The sequence below is a fragment of the Podarcis vaucheri genome, assembly GCF_965113315.1.
Source record: "Podarcis vaucheri genome assembly, chromosome: 6".
In the NCBI taxonomy this organism is placed as follows: domain Eukaryota; kingdom Metazoa; phylum Chordata; class Lepidosauria; order Squamata; family Lacertidae; genus Podarcis; species Podarcis vaucheri.
The window spans coordinates 55118218-55137684 of NC_138764.1; the positions used below are offsets into that span (position 1 = coordinate 55118218).

The 19467-nt window shown below is 43.7% G+C and overlaps 1 protein-coding gene and 1 long non-coding RNA gene across 2 annotated transcripts in view; one reads left to right on the forward strand and one right to left on the reverse strand.

Annotated features, from left to right (window-relative positions):
• The window catches only part of ZSWIM5 (zinc finger SWIM-type containing 5), a 121104-nt gene extending 113968 nt beyond the window's left edge, over window positions 1-7136 (reverse strand). Inside the window, exon 1 of the mRNA XM_082228825.1 lies at window positions 6359-7136. Coding sequence (XP_082084951.1) covers window positions 6359-7073 — 715 coding nt within the window. The 5' untranslated portion in view covers window positions 7074-7136. The remainder of the gene's footprint in view (window positions 1-6358) is intronic.
• On the forward strand, window positions 6359-19127 carry LOC309535646. The gene is made up of 4 exons (XR_014221323.1): window positions 6359-6463; window positions 10922-11026; window positions 14450-14658; window positions 15908-19127. It is a non-coding gene; the product is annotated as an uncharacterized lncRNA (long non-coding RNA).
• The last annotated feature ends 340 nt before the right edge of the window (window positions 19128-19467 follow it).

Genomic DNA, 19467 nt, shown 5'->3' on the forward strand with positions numbered 1-19467 from the left:
GCACCCTTTACCCCTAATAGCTCCCTCCCCACAAAGTTAATCAAAATGCCCCCTCTCAATTCTACTCCCTACAAGTAGCAAAATTAAAATAGGCTTACTTTACATGCATGTAACATGACATTTGGTCCTCTGCCTCACATCGTTACCGGAGAAACCTTGCAGTACAGCTGAAGCAGAACCAATTAAGAGATGTAAAACAAAACTTCTTTATAACATGTGCCCTGACAATCTCTTGAAACACATCCGACTAGCTAATACGTGACAATAGCATGTCTGGCATCAGGCTATCTGAAGTGCTGATTCCAACAGGACTAGAATTTTGAGTCAGAGCACTTTTTCTAGTGGTCATCTTGAAAGGCCTCCCAAATGCAGAATTCAGGAACAACTTAAATGTCACAGCCAATGTGGGCAGCTTCTCCACGTAACAGCCTTAACACTCTCTACAGCTGAACTGCACATTGCTGAAAGCCGCTGGTGTGAGGATCAACAATGCAAGTGCCACTAAATGTTAAAGCCACTGTATGCAGAAGTCATCATGTGGGTGTTGTTCACTCGGCCATGCAACATGGAACTCATCCAACCTTTCTGTGCCACTTCACAGGAAATTCTAAGCCCGTATTGGCTCTTAACCTGGTTTCCTAAAAAACATGTGTAAACTTTTCCATGTCAGGCAAAACCCCAGTCCTGAAAATTCTGGTGGCAACCATAGCCAACAATCCAAGCTTACTCCATGGCTTCTTTATCACAAAGGCCAGCAAATAAGCACTTTCATAGCTTACTTCCTATGAAAAGAGAAATAAATTACAGTATTGCTTCTGAGCTCACTACTCTGAGGAAGGCTAGACGTCTGACCAAAAAAATGGTAAGCTGGAGATCCAGAGAAGGCTAACCATGCAAACTATTTACATCTGTACAGACCCTAAAACAATCCTGTTTCCAGTTATTGTTTGCCTGGATCTCTCTGCCAGTAATCAACACCTCTGCTGCCCTGTGATGTGGCCCTCAATGTTCTTTTTATATTATCCACAAATATGCTTTGAGAAGTATCTGTGCCTCCTGGGATAAACCTATGCTGTAACATTTGCGCTGTAACATCAATTTAAATTATGGGAGCAAGTTGTTAAAAAGTAGAATAGAATTTTTGCTAACACAAAGTATAGCTACATTTTATAGGTTTTGCATCAATTGTTCTATTTACTAACTGGTTAAAATAAATCCTTTTTCTTTTGTGGCAATGCTGGTTTGGGTACAACTGCCCAACTATTAAAATATAAATAATTACTGAATCAAAGTATGGTACATGCTATTCCATATACATAAAACAATGACGAAACATGCATTTTATTTAGTAGAAGCTGTAGAACTATTGCTAATTTCTTAACAACACTGTTCTCAGAGATTGGCAACAAATCTGGGTCAAGTTTATGTCTAAAAGTGAAAGTTGCAACAATGTTTCCTTACACTACTAAATTTAGATCTTGGGAAGAAATTGAGAACATAATTAGGCACACGTTACTCTCACTGAAACTGTCCTGACGTTAGCATGCTTAACTGGGCACTTTAGATGAACAAAGTAAAATAGTGCAGAATGCAAGCTATAGTCCTAAACATTTATAAATAGCATAGTCATCAAAGACTTTGTAGATTAAAATTTTAGGAGCCATTCACAATACTGCTTCAGGAGCAATAGCAGTACCTCTTAGTGATGTCATTGGGACAACACAGCAACAACAATCATCCCAAACCCAAAGTTAAACACTTTGCTCTTTTTAACTGATACTTCAAATCAATTTCTATCAATTTAACAAGGCATCGGGGGTGGAAACGCTTGTTTGTTTTTCCTCTGAACAATTTTCAAAGTCTTCAGTTTTGACATAAAAGAGCTATATTAATTGAATTATTTTGTATTGCCTTCCTCTCTTGTGTTTCCCCCAAAGAGCTCAAGGTTCTCCCCTGCCTATTTCATCCTCACTACAACCCTGTAAGGTACATCAAGCTGAGAGACAATGACTGGCCCAAGGTCTCCCAGTGAGCTTCATGGCTGAGCAATAATCTGAACCCTGGTCTTCCAGGTCCTAGTCCAACACTCAGACTTCTTCTCCACACCTGTAGATATGTTGATTCCCAATTGGTGAATAATGTTTAGCCCAGATGTGAACAAAACTGCCTGAAGCACAACATCAGAAGAATTGTGAAAGTCTAAGGAAGAAAGTGAAAGCAAATTTACAGCAAAATCCTAAGCATGTTTATTCAAAGCCACACTGTGTTCAATGGGACTTACAGGTAAGCATGCACAAGATTGCCCTGTTGATTATATATTTTTTAAAACTTTTCTGATGGCTCCACAGTAAGTTTTTAAAAAGTGAATTCCCCTCGTGTATCTAGAAGCGCACATACACTTCTCTGTAAGCATTCCAGTATTGCAGGATATAAAACACAGTGAATTTCAGGTTTCTGGATGTATTTTCTATATTAAAAAGCTTGATAGTTATGGCTGACAGTGTGTAAATGTATCTTTCATTGTCTGAGAAAGTACTGCAGTTATAAAGAGCCACAAATACACACACCCCATCTAAAAATGAGACATCTGCTTATGAGTATGCAAGCATCAACTCAAGGACAAACTATATTAAATTAAAAGTGCAAACTAGAAGTGGAACTTTTTGTGTTGGACAACATGTTGGATACAAGTTTATGCTCAATATCCATAAACAATATTTTCTCCAAAGAAAATACCTTCCACGTACATTTTTATAGCCATTTATTTATATTTATATAATATTTTTATTTATTTATAGTTATTGAAAATGTATTGCACTTGAATTAACTTGTTAAAAATCGACTCCTTCCTTTAGGGATCCCAACAAACAGTGTGCTTCATGTTAAGGCTCAATATTCCCCATTCCTTTAAGCTTTCCTTTATCCATCTACTAATTTCTAAACAACCCTACTATAACTGCCACACAAAGCTAAGGATGTCTTATATAAACAAAAGACAAAGATGCTTGTGTCCAGCAGCCTTCTAACACTGAAAAATCAATTTAATGACTCTAGTGAGATCAAGCTTAAGCTGTGTTTAAGTTTTACTAAGCATGAAGGAATTATTAATTGACCATACACCGTAAACATTGCTCAGATCTCTAGAATACCAGGCACCAAAAGGTTAAATATATATGAAAAATATTTTATCTAGACCACCACTACTGTTCTGATCACTTATAAAACAAATATTTGCTTGTCTTTATTTGCAATATCCATTGGATGTCCTGAAACAATATTAACTGCATCCATACAATTTTAACAAGTATGCACAGACATCAAAGAATGCAATGAATGGATGGGATCATGTTATGAACATACAAAAAAGTAGAGCTACAGATGGTCTTAACATTTTTTTAATTTATTTCGTGGCCAGTATATATTTTCCCTTAAAACATAAAGGCTCTCATACATCACAGCATCAAAAGTTCCAATTTCAATGCAAATGCTTCCAAGACCAACAAACCTCTTTGTTGGTAAGGCTTACCCTATCTTACACATTAGTAGATGTGGTTACCAGTACAGATATGGAAACTATTATGCTCACCATCTGCATGAGATAAACATTCATCACTTCAGAGCATTTTGTTTTATTTAAATTCTCTTTCAGCTCCTCTCTAGGAAAGGGCTTACAGTATTATGCAAATGTGCACCAACTCCTTTCCCTATTAAATCAGCCGTCTTTCATCTCATTCTCCAGCCCTGTTATAAATTTATCTATGGCTTGTAAACTTTAAAAAGAGAGGGGGAGAACATCAATGGAAGCTGACAACTTCTTATTGTCGGTAACTGCAGCAGAGGTTGCCATTCCTATATTATGGAATATTTCCATCTGTTCAATAAGAAAAAACTCCCTTTCCCACCTTCCTGATACTAGTGGTGTATTAGAAAAACATTATATTTACATTGGATAGGTATTCTGTTTGCAGCTAAATTTTGCATTTATGCAGCATGGTACCTGACAAAATCAGGTGCCCTGTTGCGAACTACAAGCTGCAAGAGGCTACTTAATCTAGTCATGGAACCATGATACGGCAAAGACATATCAATGGAAAAGGGCCTAGAGAAACTGGTCTGTTCTCAGTCTAAAAATTGTTGCATTCCATCTGCAGCTTTGTGTGTACTTTCCTTCACCATTTCCCTGTGTCGTTCACAAAATCCTCGACTTTCCTACCCACTCCAAGTATTTTAAGAAAAGTCATCTTTGAAGGAAACACTCCAGCTGCTGCAGTAAATATTGATAATACAGTACAAAATAAGTTACAAAGGCTTCTATATTTCTAATTCAATAAATACTAATAATTATTTATTCAGAATTTTGCTCACATTATTATCATAAATTCTTTAAAAAACAACAGTGTTTCTTAATTTGCCGTACCAAATCAGTCCAAAAACCTCTAGTCCTCACATTCACATGTCAATGAGTCATCCATTATAAAATCTACAGTTGATTTCATACCTATTTTGATATGAAGTTTAATAAACCATTTGTGTTCTTGTTGAAGTACATATCAGATGTAAATGTTCTGTAATCCAAGGATTGCAAACTCAACAGTCAAATCATATTCAGAGATTCTTCATAGACTTACTTCTCTTCTCACAACATTGTTTCATGTTGCCATTTCAGCTCTTTACTCCTACAACCACCTATTATTTTAGTCATAGTGGATAACTGAGCCCTTTGTATGAATATATATATATATATATATTAATTATGTATTGTTAAAAGGTGTAAGCATTCCAGAGGAGGCTTTTTTAAGGGAATGTGTAGATATATAAAAATCTGTACAACCACTTAAATTGTGCTGAGCACTGCATCTTTCAGCTTGATTATGCCTGTATTTTTGTGATGACTAATTTTTTTGCAAATAAATTTGACTAACTCCTATTTTTCTACAAGAGGAGGGTGGAATAGCCACACATACTGTCTATAAGAGTAAAACATTTCTTAAAACATCTGGGGGGGACCTAACAAGACGTTTATACATGGCAATGGGCATCGGCATTAAATGAATTTACATTTCAAATGTGCAAAATAAAATTATAACAGAATATCAGTTTAATGGGAACACTCATTTCATTCACCTCCACTAACAATGTGAAACAGATTATTTCTAGTGTTTCACAAAAGCAGATTTCAGGAGGGAAATAGGATGGGAGGAAACAACCTTTGTCACTCACTCAGACTTACGAATCTCCTGACAAGGCTCGTAATAATAACCCTTGTGTTGAATGTCAATAAAGTCAAGGACTTCATTTCCATTTTCAGTTTCCAATGGAATCTATATCACGCATATACTCACACAAGAAATGGAATGCAATGATGACAAAATTCCAAACATTCAGGCACTAGCAAAAGTTATACATTATACATTACTTTGGTTCCCCCACTCTTCCTAAAATAACCCTATTTGTTATGTTCAATGAGATTCTCAAGTATTTGCATAGAAGGCTATTATTTCATTTTAAAAGCAAATAAGTGTTTTCTAAAAGCAAGGAGCAATAATGCGTTGCAAGGTGTCCTAACCCAGCTTTCCCTACAGACATCATCTTCTGATGTTGGGGCGGTGGGGTTTGGTCCTTCTCTAACCTACGGGTGGGAGAGAAGGGTTTTGGAAACAGGCAACGTTAGGGGGGGGGGGGCGTTTTGACAAAAGCGTTCGAATCCTTTCCCAAAGCAAGTTCAGGTCTCTATGATGCTGGCAGCTGCCTACGTCCTTTGGAAAACTTCCCCCCAACATCTCCTTCACAGCAACATCCCTACTTTAGGAAAAGGAAGAGAGATCAAAGCCGGCTCCTTCTCAAGCCCGCCACAAAGCAGAGGGGACACCCTCTCATTCTCCCTTCCAACCTCCGCCCTCCGGGGTGGTGGTGGTGGTGGGGATACTGTCAAGCAGCAAACAGACCAGACAAAAGGCTGCGATTGTTGGAGGAGGGAAATCTTCAGGGTCTTAAAGCACAGAAGCAGCAGCAGAGATAAGGGACCAAGCGAGAGAATAGGGGGAAAGGCAGGTTGGGGGTGGAGAGAGAGAGAGAGAGAGGGAAGGGGATCGAGGAAAAGGATACAGTATGGGGGGAGGGGAAAGAGGAATGGCATTTGACAGGAGGGAGGGGAATGAAAGGGCAGCCCGTGAGAAGGCAAAGAGGCAGCGGGGAAGGAAGCGGAGGCGAAGCCTGGGAAGGAAGAGCGAGAGAAATGCGAGGCGGCCAAGGAAGAGGGGGAACCAAGGATCCTCGAGCGGAGCAGCGGCCGGACGCGCCGGCGGAGGGCAGAAGGGGCGGTCTCTCGCCGCCGCCGCCGCCGAAGTGCCTCACTTACCCACTTGCAGCACGTTGTCCACGGCGCCCGTCTCCAGCAGGCGGATGCCTCTGCGGAAGGGGAGCCCGTCGGTGACGGCGGCGCTGGCTGGGACGCCCGAGGCCGGTAGGGGGGGCGCGCCGGGGGGAAGGGCTGCGCCGGTGGCGGCTGCCGGGGCCGCCGGACTGTCTTCGGCGCCGCCGACGCCCGTCCCGCTGCCCGCAGCTCCCGTGGCGCCCGCCGACGCGCCGTTGCCGGGTCCGGCGGCGCCGCCTCCTCCGGGACGCCCGGGCTGGAAGCTGGAGTACATGCAGATCTGGCGCTCGCTGCGGGGGAAGCTCCAGTAGACGATGCGGCGCTGCACGGGCTCGGGGATGCGCTGGAAGCGGCCCTCCACTCGCTCGAAGGCCCAGCTGCCCGCCACTCGCTTGGCCGCCGCGTCCAGCAGAGACTCGGGCTGCTGGAGCGGCAGCAGCGGGCCGGCCGGCCCGCAGACAGGCCCCGGGCCGGGCCCACCCGAGGAGGGGCAGCACCCCCGCGGCCCCACCGCCACGGCGTTGGCCGCGCCGCCGCCCGCCCCGGCCGCGCCGCCGGGACCCCCCGGGCAGCCCCCCGCGCGGGGAGCCGCCGCCACCGCCGCGCCCACCCCCCGGGAGCACAGGCGCTTGGGGCCCGGCGAGCCCGCGGCGGGCAGCGGCGGCCGGAGCAGTTCCTCTCCCTCGCCTCCCTCCGCCATGGCTGCGTCCGACCCACTGAGCCCCAGCCCGTGCCTGCCTGCCTGCCTGCGAGCGCGACGGGGGGGGGGTGGAGGGAGGAGACTGCGGCGGAGAAGGGGGGTGACGGAGGGAGGGGGCGGACGGGGACCACGGCGTGGGCGGCCGCCCCAGAGACCGGAGAGGGGGGTAGGTGTCACGTGGCCCCTCCCCGTGGAAGGAATCTCATTCGGAACATTTGACACTCCCCCCCCTCCAACAACTGCTCTTTCTCATGACTTCAACCTGCGTAGGTGAGAGATGGGGACTCCCTCTAGACATTCCCCGAAGGTCTCCCCCCTCCCCGGCCACCGTTTCACGTCCTTTTAATAAAAGCAAATCTCTTCAGAGTAGGAGGTTGACTTTGAGTAGCGTTCTAAGTTCTTTTTTCCTCTGGAAAGAAGCGCAGAGATACGTTTCGTGAAGGGCGAAGAATGCTTTTGTTTGCGCGGGGTGGGGGCTTCGTCGACGGGGCTTGCCCACTTAGCAACCTTTCGCATGGGGTCTGGGGGTGGGTGGGATTCCTTTGCGCCAGGAGGCTCAGCTTAGGAATCTGCTCTCCGTTCTCCTTCCCAAGGGGCTGAGTCCTGCTGGAAATAGAAGTGATCAGACGGAGAAGCGCCTCTCAGGACGAGCAGAAGGTCTTTATCTGGCCGCTGAGTAATAAGCAAGGCGGCTTGTCCCTCCCCGCCTACCTAGGATTAGGCAGGGCTTCAAGGGCAGATGGCAGAGGGCGGCTGCTAGGCAAGGATCTCTCCTTTTAGAAAGGCAAACCCTCAAAAGCATTCATTGCTCCTCTTGACCTGCAGTCTGCAACGTCACCCACTGCCACTGGCATGCCTTGAGTGCCCCGTGGAATGCGCCTCGCAGCTTCTCACAAAGCCCTAGAAAAAAATATGAATGTACAGCCGAGCCAACACTTAATTCAGAAAAACCTAGAGACTGGCACCTGAGAGGGTAGAAATCTGTACTCCTCCTATCTTACAAGGCAGCAACTGGGCCATTCAGTATAAGCTAATATAAAACGATCAGCTGTAACATCTGCTGTATGGTACCCCACAGACTAAACCCAGTTCCATAGATCTTCTATGATGCTACCTCTGGATCCATCAAGCTCCCATCGCAGACACCTGGCATTGCGCAAGAAAGGCCCCTGGCACCCCTGGATTCTGTAAGAAACTAGTTGTGCCTTTGGGGAAAAACACAACAACCTTCATTTGCACAAAGATGAACACAAGGGAAAGTGCATTGTTTTTATCTTACTATATAGAACAGTGTGCAGCCATGCTATCATCTGAGCACTATTTTGAGTATGCATGCATTAGTGCTTGCAGCTGGCTCTTATGCAAAGATAGACAGGCCTGAGACTACCACAACAAACTGGTTTAGACATTCCTAATTCTGTTTAGAATCTGGTTGCATAGCACAATTGATCTTCCAGGCACAACATGCCTAAGTCAAAAGTATCCTTCTGTAAGCAAAGTAATGTGTACAAAGACATTCTAACATCCTATACCACTCACTCCATAGAATCCTAGGCAAGTCCTTGCATCACTCCTCCTCACTTCAAAATCTGTGTTGGGAGTGACTGGTTCAGTTAGTGGCTGAAAGGAACTCCTGCCACATGCTGTGCAATCTCAGTAGTTTTCTTTTCATCAAAGCACATACACACACATACAGATGTTATCCATAGCCTCAGACAATAAACAGGCAGGCAGAGAGACTAACATCACTTGAATATAGAGAGGGAGAAAGGGAGAGTTCTACTTTGTGGAACAGGTGAAAACCTGGATTTTGTAGCTCTGTAACATGGGTGCCAATGTTTCCAAAAGTAAACGGTTATCTACCTAATTTTGATAACTAAAATTAACCTCAGAGGGCCATGTCGGCCCTCTTGGCCATAGAGGGCAATATAGAATTTAAATGCTATTTACTTTGACATTCAGTGTGAATTCAATGGAAATATTTATGAGATACAGAGAAGCCCCTGTATTCACAAATTATCAAGAGAGACACCGCATTGCATTGTAAATGTATGTGAGAGTAACTTCTATGCATCAGCAGGCAAAAAGGAGAAGCAACACTGCAGTGCCTGATATCTCACAAGTTCTAATATTGGATCAATGATAATATACATAAGAGATCATGCCACAAAGCACCGTATCACAGTTGTTGGGTTACTAGATCTGCCTTTGCTGAGGCAGCTGTGAGCACAAACATTGGCAAAAACTTTAACAAGTCAATGTTTCAAGTTTAGAACTGTAGGCAACTAACTTTTACTCCAAGTAAACCCATTGAAATTAGTGCACCTAAGTTAAGCATTGCCAATAATTGAAACAGATCTACTCAGAGTAAAACATAGTTGAATGCAACCCTTAATTTTGAGTTGCAATCCTAGATCAGCTGGCCATGTTTTTATCCTGTACCACAGTAGCTGACTTCCTTCTCCATATACAGTTTCAGCTAGACTTCTGCATGTATAAAAGTTGCATTCTCTGCTTTTTGCAGATGAGCTCTTTTAAAAAGAAAGGAAGCACTGTGACCCAAGTAGCAGCTGCTGAGGAGAGGTTTAACACCCCTAGAGCAACTGGTTTGCTTTATCCTTTATAGTTCATTAGTGTCTCCAGTTTTTCTGTGTTGGCTCCATGCATTGAGACATGGCATCAGATCAGGTTCTGTCTTTTAACTGGATCATTGGACATGCCTTTGCAACTAGAACACAACCACTTGTGTATCGCAGGTGTTCCACTGGTGAATTTGTCACCCCAGCAGCATATAGGGAAAGTCTATAGCTCAGAAGTAAAGCATCTGTTTTGTATATTTTCCCAGTTTCAATACCCAACTTCTGCAGGTAGGGCTGAGAAAGTTGCTGCCACACAGTGAAGACAATACTAGGTTACATGGCCCAATGGTATCTGACTTGGTGGAAGACAATTTCCTATATTCCTCTGTATCTTGACTTCCGCCAGCATTCCACCAAATCCTGCACTCCTTCAGCCAGTGGACTTGCAAGCTAAAACAGTCAAAAGTCAATATTAAAATTATTCTATGATTGTTCTTCCTCATTAAAACCCATAAAGAATCCTTGTCCTGCTCAGAAAGTTAACTCAATGTGTATGGAAATTTAACAAGTTCCAGGGTTTAGTTTTGTTACATCAGAGCAAGTGATATTGACCAGACCTTACAAAAGCTGTCTCACATTTGGCATGCCTTCTCAAGCTCAAGTGTTGAAAACTGAGCAGGTGAGGAAGGAGCAGGTGGGATTTTGCAAAAGGAGCGGAAACAGCTCCAACGCAAATATAGGACATCTGTCACAGTTAGGAACGCTGGTTAAATAATGAGAACTTAGCAGAAATAAAGCACTTGAGGTCCTGATACAAAATTTATTTCCTTATAATTATCCTGCTTTCACAGTACTGTCTTCTATGAGAGCCAGTTCAGATTTTTAAAATGTGTGTATCTGTTTTTTATGCTTTCAATTTATAAAAATAATTTTTATTAAAGATTTTCTTGGTTTACAAAAATACATGCATTGTCTCTTTTTTCAGGTTGTAAAGTTTTTTCTACAGATGTTACATTTGTTGTGATAAATTATTTAATGCTTTTAATTAATCAATCAATTAAACACTACCAGATGTACCTGGCTGTTCGATATAAGATGCATAGGTGTACAAATGCAATATGTAATCTGGTTATTAGCTGACAGCAGACAAAAGAGTTCTCAGAATATATATCCCTGTTATATGCTGTTCTGATACAAGAAGTAAAGACACGAAACACATATAAAAATAAGGTGCCTGTTACAGTTCTCACCTACAATCTCTTTATTTAGTGACCACTGTGACTGTTGCCAGCCAATAACTGCGACTATTTGAATAACTGATGATGGGGAGGGCTGCCTCCAGGGTTGAACAGGACCTTGACAAAGTGCTGTCTGGTGAGCTTCTTACAATGGAGGGCATCTCAGTTGGTGGTATTTCTGGAGGCAGCAGAAAGTAGCTGGGAAGCCACCATTTTGAATTTCCCATGGTGCCTTGGAGCATTCTATGTAGCATCACTCTGTGACATTTAAAGAAATTTAAAATGGTAGCTCCCCTAAATCAGTCATGTATTTGTGTGTGGCTGGTGGACGGCATTACCTGTGGTGGGCCCTGAAAACTGCACCTAGGATGCCAGATGCTGGTGCTCGCTCTAATTATGAGAATGCTTTTGTTAAGTAGTTTTTAAAACCCCATTGATATTAATGAGAAAACTTAACTCTCCCTTTCAAATCAATGGGCTTTAAAGCTTTGGGTTGGATCGTGTCCCATGTTTTTACAGATCACTAAATGCTTAATGATTGTGAACCATAAAGCTAATAACCAAGTAACAGTGCTTACAGAATTCTTATGCAGTACCACAGTGTAGCAACACCCAGAACTAAACAGTGCAATCCTATGCATGTTTCTTCAGAAACAACTCGCATTTAATTCAGTGGGGCTTACTCCCAACTGTGAACATGGGAGCTTACTAGGACAACTAGGGCAAAAAATTGAGTGTAGATTTGGGTTTAGGAAAAAGAGGAAGCTGACATAAGATCACTGAATAGAATATGAAGTAAGGCAGACCCTTAGGCAAACAAGCACTTTCTCCATATGGATAATGTGGCTGCTACATTTTATATTAATAGTTTAATTAGTATTACAATTATTTATGCCCTCATTGTACATGAACAATTTTACAAAGGGATAAGCAGTCATGCTAGTGGTGCCATTTTGGCACAAAGACCGTATTTTTCGCTCTATAACACGCACCTGACCATAACACGCACATCGTTTTTAGAGGAGGAAAACAAGGGAAAAAATATTCTGAATGAAACAGTGGACGTATCATTTTTGTGCTTCATGCTGTGGCCACAGACATGTGATCTGATGGTGAATTTGGGGTGACCCAATGCAAAAATCCTGAGAATCCCTGTGGATCTATGCTTTGTAACCACGTTTTTGCACCATTGCAGCCCCAGGCAACAGTGGGTGCGTGATTTGGGGGGGGGGGGCAGGCTGTAGCCATGGACATGCTATGTGCTCTGATGGTGAATTTGGGGTGACCCAATGCAAAAATCCTGAGAATCCCTGTGGATCCATGCTTTGTAACCACGTTTTTGCACCATTGCAGCCCCAGGCAACAGTGGGTGCGTGGTTTTTTTTGGGGGGGGACAGGCTGTAGCCATGGACATGCTATGTGCTCTGATGGTGAATTTTGGCTGACCCAATGCAAAGATCCTGAGGATCCATGTGGATCCATGCTTTGTAACCACGTTTTTGCACCATTGCAGCCCCAGGCAACAATGGGTGTGTGATTTTGGGGGGGCAGGCTGTAGCCATGGACATGCTGTGTGCTCTGATGGTGAATTTGGGGTGACCCAATGCAAAGATCCTGAGGATCCATGTGGATCCATGCTTTGTAACCACATTTTAAGTGGGGAGGGAAGGAAAAACACAGAAGGCTAAGAATGCAGGAGAGGGCTATAACGTGAGGAAAGGAAGGCAAAAGTTTCCCCCCACCCACCCACACAAGCCAGCCACTGTTTAAGGATTTCATCCTTTTAAATGGAAGAAAGCATATTTGAATGCTGTGTGTCTCCAAAAACAAAAAGCAGGAAGTCAAATCAGAATTTTAAGCCGAACCTGTAATCTCTCTTCCCTTCACAAACATTGTTCCTCCGGAGCAGGGAGAGGATAGAAGGACGGACGCTCTGCTTTCCTCTCTTCTTGCCTGGAGGGGAGGGGCTTTCCCTGCTCTTTGTTCCGTTTGAGCAAACACAGCAACGAAACAGAGCAGGGAGGGCAGTAAGACCCTGAGGCAGAATGCAGGAAAGCAGCAACTTCCTGTCTCACGGAGCTCCCTTCTCCCTGAAGCGCGGTTTGATTTTTGCCTTATTTTTCGGCTCCAGAGACCACACATTCGCTCCATAACACGCACAGACATTTCCCCTTCCTTTTTAGGAGAAAAAATCTGCGTGTTATAGAGCGAAAAATACGGTACTTCACATTCTTTAATTTGGGTTACTAAAATAAATTATGAAAATTAGGAATATTTACAGATACTGTACTGATTTAATTTCACACCTACGAATTGAACAGAGCAAATCCTGTGCCTTTCGTAGATTCTACCCCTCACATTTGTAGGCATTTCCCTCATGACCATAGAATTATACGTTCACACTCTGAAAAGTTAACTTCTCTGGTCCACCTGCACAAAACATTTAATGAGAGTTTGCTAATTGCAACCATCCAAACATCTAAAGTCCTGGTTAGCCTCTGGTTATAAAGGTCAAACTTGAAAAGATGAGTGAAATCCATGATTTGATCTCATCAGGGCTGTGGCATAGCGAGGATTCAGCCCTATTCCACCTGGCTAGTTTCCTGGTCTGAAGTCTCTCTCACACACACACATTCCACCTCCCCGCTTGCTCATTGCATCACTGAAGGAAACATGCAAGTGCTAAATTATGAGGTTTGAGAACAGCGCGTCCAAAATTACTTTATTCAGGTCACTCTTTCTATCCAAGAAACATCTATTGTCTGTTAGTTTGAAACAGGTATCATACGTATTTCGATCAAGGTTAAAAGCACAAGTTACTGCATTCTATTAGACATTCTTCCCGCCACATGGAAATTGTTTATCCACAACATGAAGCTGGGAGAACATTAAAATTATCCAACCTCCCAGTTGTTGGTCATTTGCAATTGTCTTTCGCCCTTGTGATTGCACTATTTAAATGTTTTCCCAGCTGTACGGGAGCTGCTCATAAACAGGTCCCATGTGGCAGGAAAGAATAAAGGGCGCTTACTACCTCTGTAGATGTTGACCTAACAAATCACTTTATATTTGGGCATCTAGAATGTCTAGAACCTTGCCCAAAGGTTTACATAAGGAATTAAATAAACTTGAGCTCCTAGTTCCATGTAATAAAAGAGAAAGAGGATTCTTCCTATGTTGGAAACATGGAAAACATTCACAGGTGACACCCTGGTTCATATCCTTTTTTAAAAGAATATCTTGTTCATTTGGTAGTAAAATAACAGCAATCAATTCCAAACTTGGTCCACAACTATACTAATTTTACAAATCAATCCTTTTAAGAGTGGTCAAGTGCCCAAGTGAACTCTTTTGCCTTGAATTTAATACCCCCCACCCTCTGATCCACTCTGAACACTTCCGCATTTTCTGTTCTCCATGACTGGCTGATGTCAAGTTGGAAAGGACAAAAGGCTAACCAACCCATGGCCTCTCGGGTGTTCCAGGTGGAGGCTTTGTTTTCTTTCCTGCAGTGAAATGAAATAGGCTTGATTTTAATTAATGCTGTTTTATATTCCAGGTCCCTCTTGTGGTAGAAACGAGGAAAGCAATGTTAAAAGTCCGTTTCAAGAGGAACGTGGAAGATACTGTACCATCCATCTCAAGCCTTTCATTCAGTTCCTGAAAGCTGCAGTAGCTGTGGAGATAGATGTCTATTGCAAAGGATCAAGCTATCTAGGCTGGTAGATTTCTCAGCCATTTGACGCTGAACACCATGAGATGCTGCAGGTAAAAACTGAATTGGGTTCTGTCCCCCCACCCTGATTCCCTGCTCCTTTTTGCACATGTTATATTCAGTACTTAATTACTATTTTAAAAGAGACAAGACTTTCTTTTTGTTGAGAAAGCAGGCAGTTTAAGCAAGGATTGTAAAGTGTAATGAACATTCTCAGCTTTTCTCCTTCCCTGTAGGAAACAGGAGCTTCAGTATATATATGCATAGTGTCCTTGACTGAAGAGAAAAGCTGACTGACAAGGAGCAGCCCAAGTATACAGAGAACCTTTTCCAAAAGTCACTCCAAAGTCACGTTTTGGTTTGAATCAAGATGGCACCCGGCATCCAAACAGTGACAAAGTCTGCCACCCTTCATGCTGAGTTTGGTGGTGATACCTTGAGAGGTAGCTGAACCTACACAAAAAAATTGGGCAAAGTCATTCCCAAGTAACATTTGGGTTCTCCACCTTGATTCAAAATGGCAATCAGAATCCAAACTCCAACAACAACTGTCCCCCTCTCCACCCGCAGCTCAGGAACCCTCGTGCCAAGTATGGCAATGGTATCTCATGAGGCAGCTGAACCTATGAAGAACAGAGGGACAGATAGATGGACAAATCACTTTCCAAAATATATAGTAGATGCAAAGGGCTGGCAAATAGTGCCTAAGGAGAGGACATCCTTTTCTTGCAGTGAAATAAGTGGTACTCCACACTACTGAATCTGAGATGGCAAAATAACCAAGTTTATTGAACTTCCCTTTAAAACCCAAAATGTAACCATGTTGCGTATAGGCAATATTTATACCTTAAACAAATTTCAAAAGGTTTGTACATAATAATCGCCTCCCATATATTATCTAACCTTTGTGAGTGGCAGCCTGATGGGTAGATAGATATAAAGCTCCTAACTTTGTACAGTTTGACAGCAGCACATAACTGGACAGGCAGGTCTTTGTGTGAGAAGCCAGGGTCACATTGTGAAGAGGCTGTGAGGTCCACATTTTGGATTCAGATCTAATGGGAAACCATGGTTTACAGTGTAAGCTTTACATCAACCATAGTTGGCTGAGACGTCTCTATATTTGTATTAACTGAAAAGCTGGCAAATTATGCACAAACGCGCTGCCACTTGACCCCCAGGTTTCTGCTTTCTTTTTAGTTTTCAATCTTCCATGAAGGTGTCTTTGCCCTGCCACATGGTGGCACAACTTCTTCGGCCTACAAAGAACTATAAGTAATTGTTCTGTCTTTGAATCTTCAGCCAGAACAGCTTCAGTCCGAACTGTAAATGACTAGACTTCCTTTCAAACCTGGTACCCACATGGAAAGCAAAGGACCAACCATCCAACACATTACTTCATATTTCTGTTACAAATACATTTGCTCTGAATGCCAACAATTTTATGTCCTGACAAATATCAAGATACTGGCATGTGAAGCCTGGGTTACTGCAGAAAGAATTACTGCCTTTTCCTCTCCTCTGGAGGAAATGCTAATAAGGGGGTTGAGATCCAAAATGTTACTCATTGACCCTAGAGAGCAGGCTTCTGGCCCAGCTGGCCTTGGCTGAAAGCAATGCTGAGTTCAGCAAAAAAAACAACCCAACCACACATCCCCTAATCATTCATGTTCACTCTAGTTAATTAGAAATACTAAAATAACATGGGAAACATTTTTGCCAGACTGAAAGAGCATGAATAAATCAAGCAAAAACTATGAGTAAACAGGACACTTCAAATTAGCTTTCCAGAATAGTTCCTTCATCAATTCAAGCTAGTTTCAGTGTACAGCATGGTGGTAAATGATCAACATGGCCTTTTCCCTAGCCCCCCCCACCCCACCCAGGGCTCTTTACCTTGAAACCCCAAATTTTGCAATAAAGAAGAGAAAACTCTTTAAGAGCAGAAGCATCCAGGTGAGCAGGCATGACAGATTCTGCAATTCAGGTAAGCTGAACTACACATATTACACAACTGTAGGAACCTTGCAAGGAAAGGACAATTCACTGTATGGTGTTGTGCCTGTACTAAAAGGGAGGAAAACATACATTCTTGAATTTCTCTTTAGTTCCAAACTCCCACACATTGCAGCTAAGTGTGGGGAAGCAGGGCTGGTTCAAGACATTTAGCTGTCTGAGGTGGAGCAGCAAAGCTGATTGCCTCCCTGTTCCCTCCTCCACCATCCTCTGTGGCTGCTATCACTTACTGCACAATGCTTTTCTCTCAGGAATGGTCCTTATTCAGGGTCCTTATTCAGAGTGAGGCATTGCGGGGCAAGTGGGCCCTGGAAAGGCACACTGTACGAATGTTGTCCGTGCTTCTGATTTGCCATGGCAAGCACTGCTTAAAGTGTAATAGTTTCCTGCTTAAAGAGCTTTTGCCACAGCAGCAAAGTGACAACAGGTGGACTTGCAGATCTCATCTCTGTAGCCTTCTCAACCCACAGTGCCATGCTTTGAGGAAGAAAGCTGCCTTATGTGTGGAGAGATGGAGGTGGAGCAAGGACCTGTGGCTGCTTTGCTGTGGTAGCAAAAACTGCTTAGTTTTCCCCCATAACAGTGGCAGGAACTTATGGGACCCTCCTGCTCATCAACAGCAGAGAGCATACGTAGCCAGTTCTCTCAGTGTCTCTCTTTGGGGGGTCATAGAAGGCACCCCAAGGGTCAGCTAGTCCAACCTCCTGCAATGCAGGAATCTCACCCATAGCATCCATGACAGATGGCCATCCGGCCTCTGCTTAAGCGAAGGAGAGTCCACCACCTTCCAAGGGAGTCCATTCCACTGCTGAACAGTTCTTACTGTCAAAAAGTTCATCCTGATGTTCAGTTGACATCTCCTTTCTCGGGACTGGCCTATGGTTGCAGGGGGACAACAGCAGCAGGATGTGTGCTGGGAGTGACATAGATAGTAGGCACCAATGGTGGCCACCCAGCAGTAGTGGCCACAGTGGTGGGCTGGATGGTGGGGGCATGTGCTCATTCTGCTGCCCTCCCTTCTGGGTTCACCACCAGAGTTTTGAGGCTCATCTTGCCTCACGCAGAGGCCAGCCCTGAGGGTGGGGGAAAGCATTTAATATGGGGGAATTCAGGCCTATGGTTTTACTGCTCTGTTCATTTCCACTTGCCCATTTTCTTGAGCTCAGCTGCTGCCACTAGGGAGATATTTCCAAAGCAATCTGACTTGGCAATTCTCCAGCTTAATGCTGGGTACCCCACAGCTGTTGTGGGATGGGGGAAGGGAAAAAGAAAGACGGGGACATAATTTATGTTATCCATTCTTGGAACAGGACATTTAATACTACTCAGCTGATTATTATTGTCTTCTTAATGGCATTTTTGTGTTTTTTAAATAGTGCGGTTTTACAATTACATTTTATTCTTCTGATTCTGAGCCTGTTCAATGCTCCATTTTCTAGTTATAACCTGGAGTAATAATAATTACAAACATATAAAATATTTTATCATAGTTTCCCCACGTTGCAGTACAGGTGGCCTTTGCTGACAAGCGTGGGGGGGTTATTTGTTCGCCTTACTGGGCTTGGCAAATTTCAGTGTAGAGCAGAGAAAAGGTGGACAGGAAAGCTCCTTTGACACCCAGCCAGCTAGTCTTCGCCAAACTGGTGCCCTCCAGGTATTGAACTACAGCTCCCATCATCCCTAACCATTGGCTGTGCTAGCTGGGACTGATGGGAGTTGAAGTCCAAAAACATCAGCCAGGGCGTGGGGTCAAGATGGGGAAGGTTGCCCTAGGATGTTCAGATAATATGCACATAACCTAGTATAATTTCACTTTACAAAACATTTAACAAAGTTGGGTAGCAATAGTCCACAGTTTTGCCCAAGGCCCAAGTTTAAATTAAATACTGGCCAAGTGTAGCCACAACCTATCCACTTCTAGAGTAAAATCAGGACATGGCCCCATGCTGTACATCAGAAACCGATTCAAATAAGAGCACTAATTGTTTGGATGGCAGCTACCTTCCATCACTGGGATGTGGAAGCTGGTGTGCTCCCTACAGAATCTCTCTTGCTCATCAAATGCTTGACTGTGCAAGCTGCATACAGAGGTAGTACTGTGCACAATGGTGCTCTCTAGACTCCACAACAGCCACTCAGCCTTAGCCGCTGAATGGCAAAGGGAAGACATGTGGAGAGGAGGCTGTGAGGGATTTAGAAATTAGCCATAGCCTGGCAGACTGCAGACACAAATCTTTCAGTTGTGGCCTTCCAATCCCAACTGCTTATGGTGCCAGCAAGTAGGGATTAAACACCCAATTTGCTGCTTAATGCAGACGGATTTGAGCCCCATGGAGGCAAACAGCTGACACACACAGACACGATGAGCCCAAACTCACCAGCAGAGTACAACTTCAGATTGTTCCCATGTTAATTTTTTTGTGAGCCTTGCATGCCATGTATAAGCTCCCAATGTAACATGACCTGCTGTGTGTGAGGGAGGGAGAGAGACAAAGAGAAAGGAGGAGGAGGAGGAGGGAAGTGTGGTCGGCCTTCACTAAACAGGGCAGCCAGCCTATTCCTCAGCTACTCAAGCACAGAATAAGGAGCGAGATTCCATTTGCAGGTGGGAGATTCTGAGTAGGGCACCAGTGATTTTATACCACACATCGGGCAATTTCAGCATTCAAAATTCAAAATACCAGAATTCAGGCAGCATGACTTGGGGCCATATGTTGAACTGGAGATTCTCCAACCTGTGCTCAACTCAGGACTACAGACTCTTCTCCCAGAACTGCCTCAGCAGCCATTATGCCAGGTCATGAAACATTTTTGTAACCTATGCAGAATACCTCAATGTACTCTCT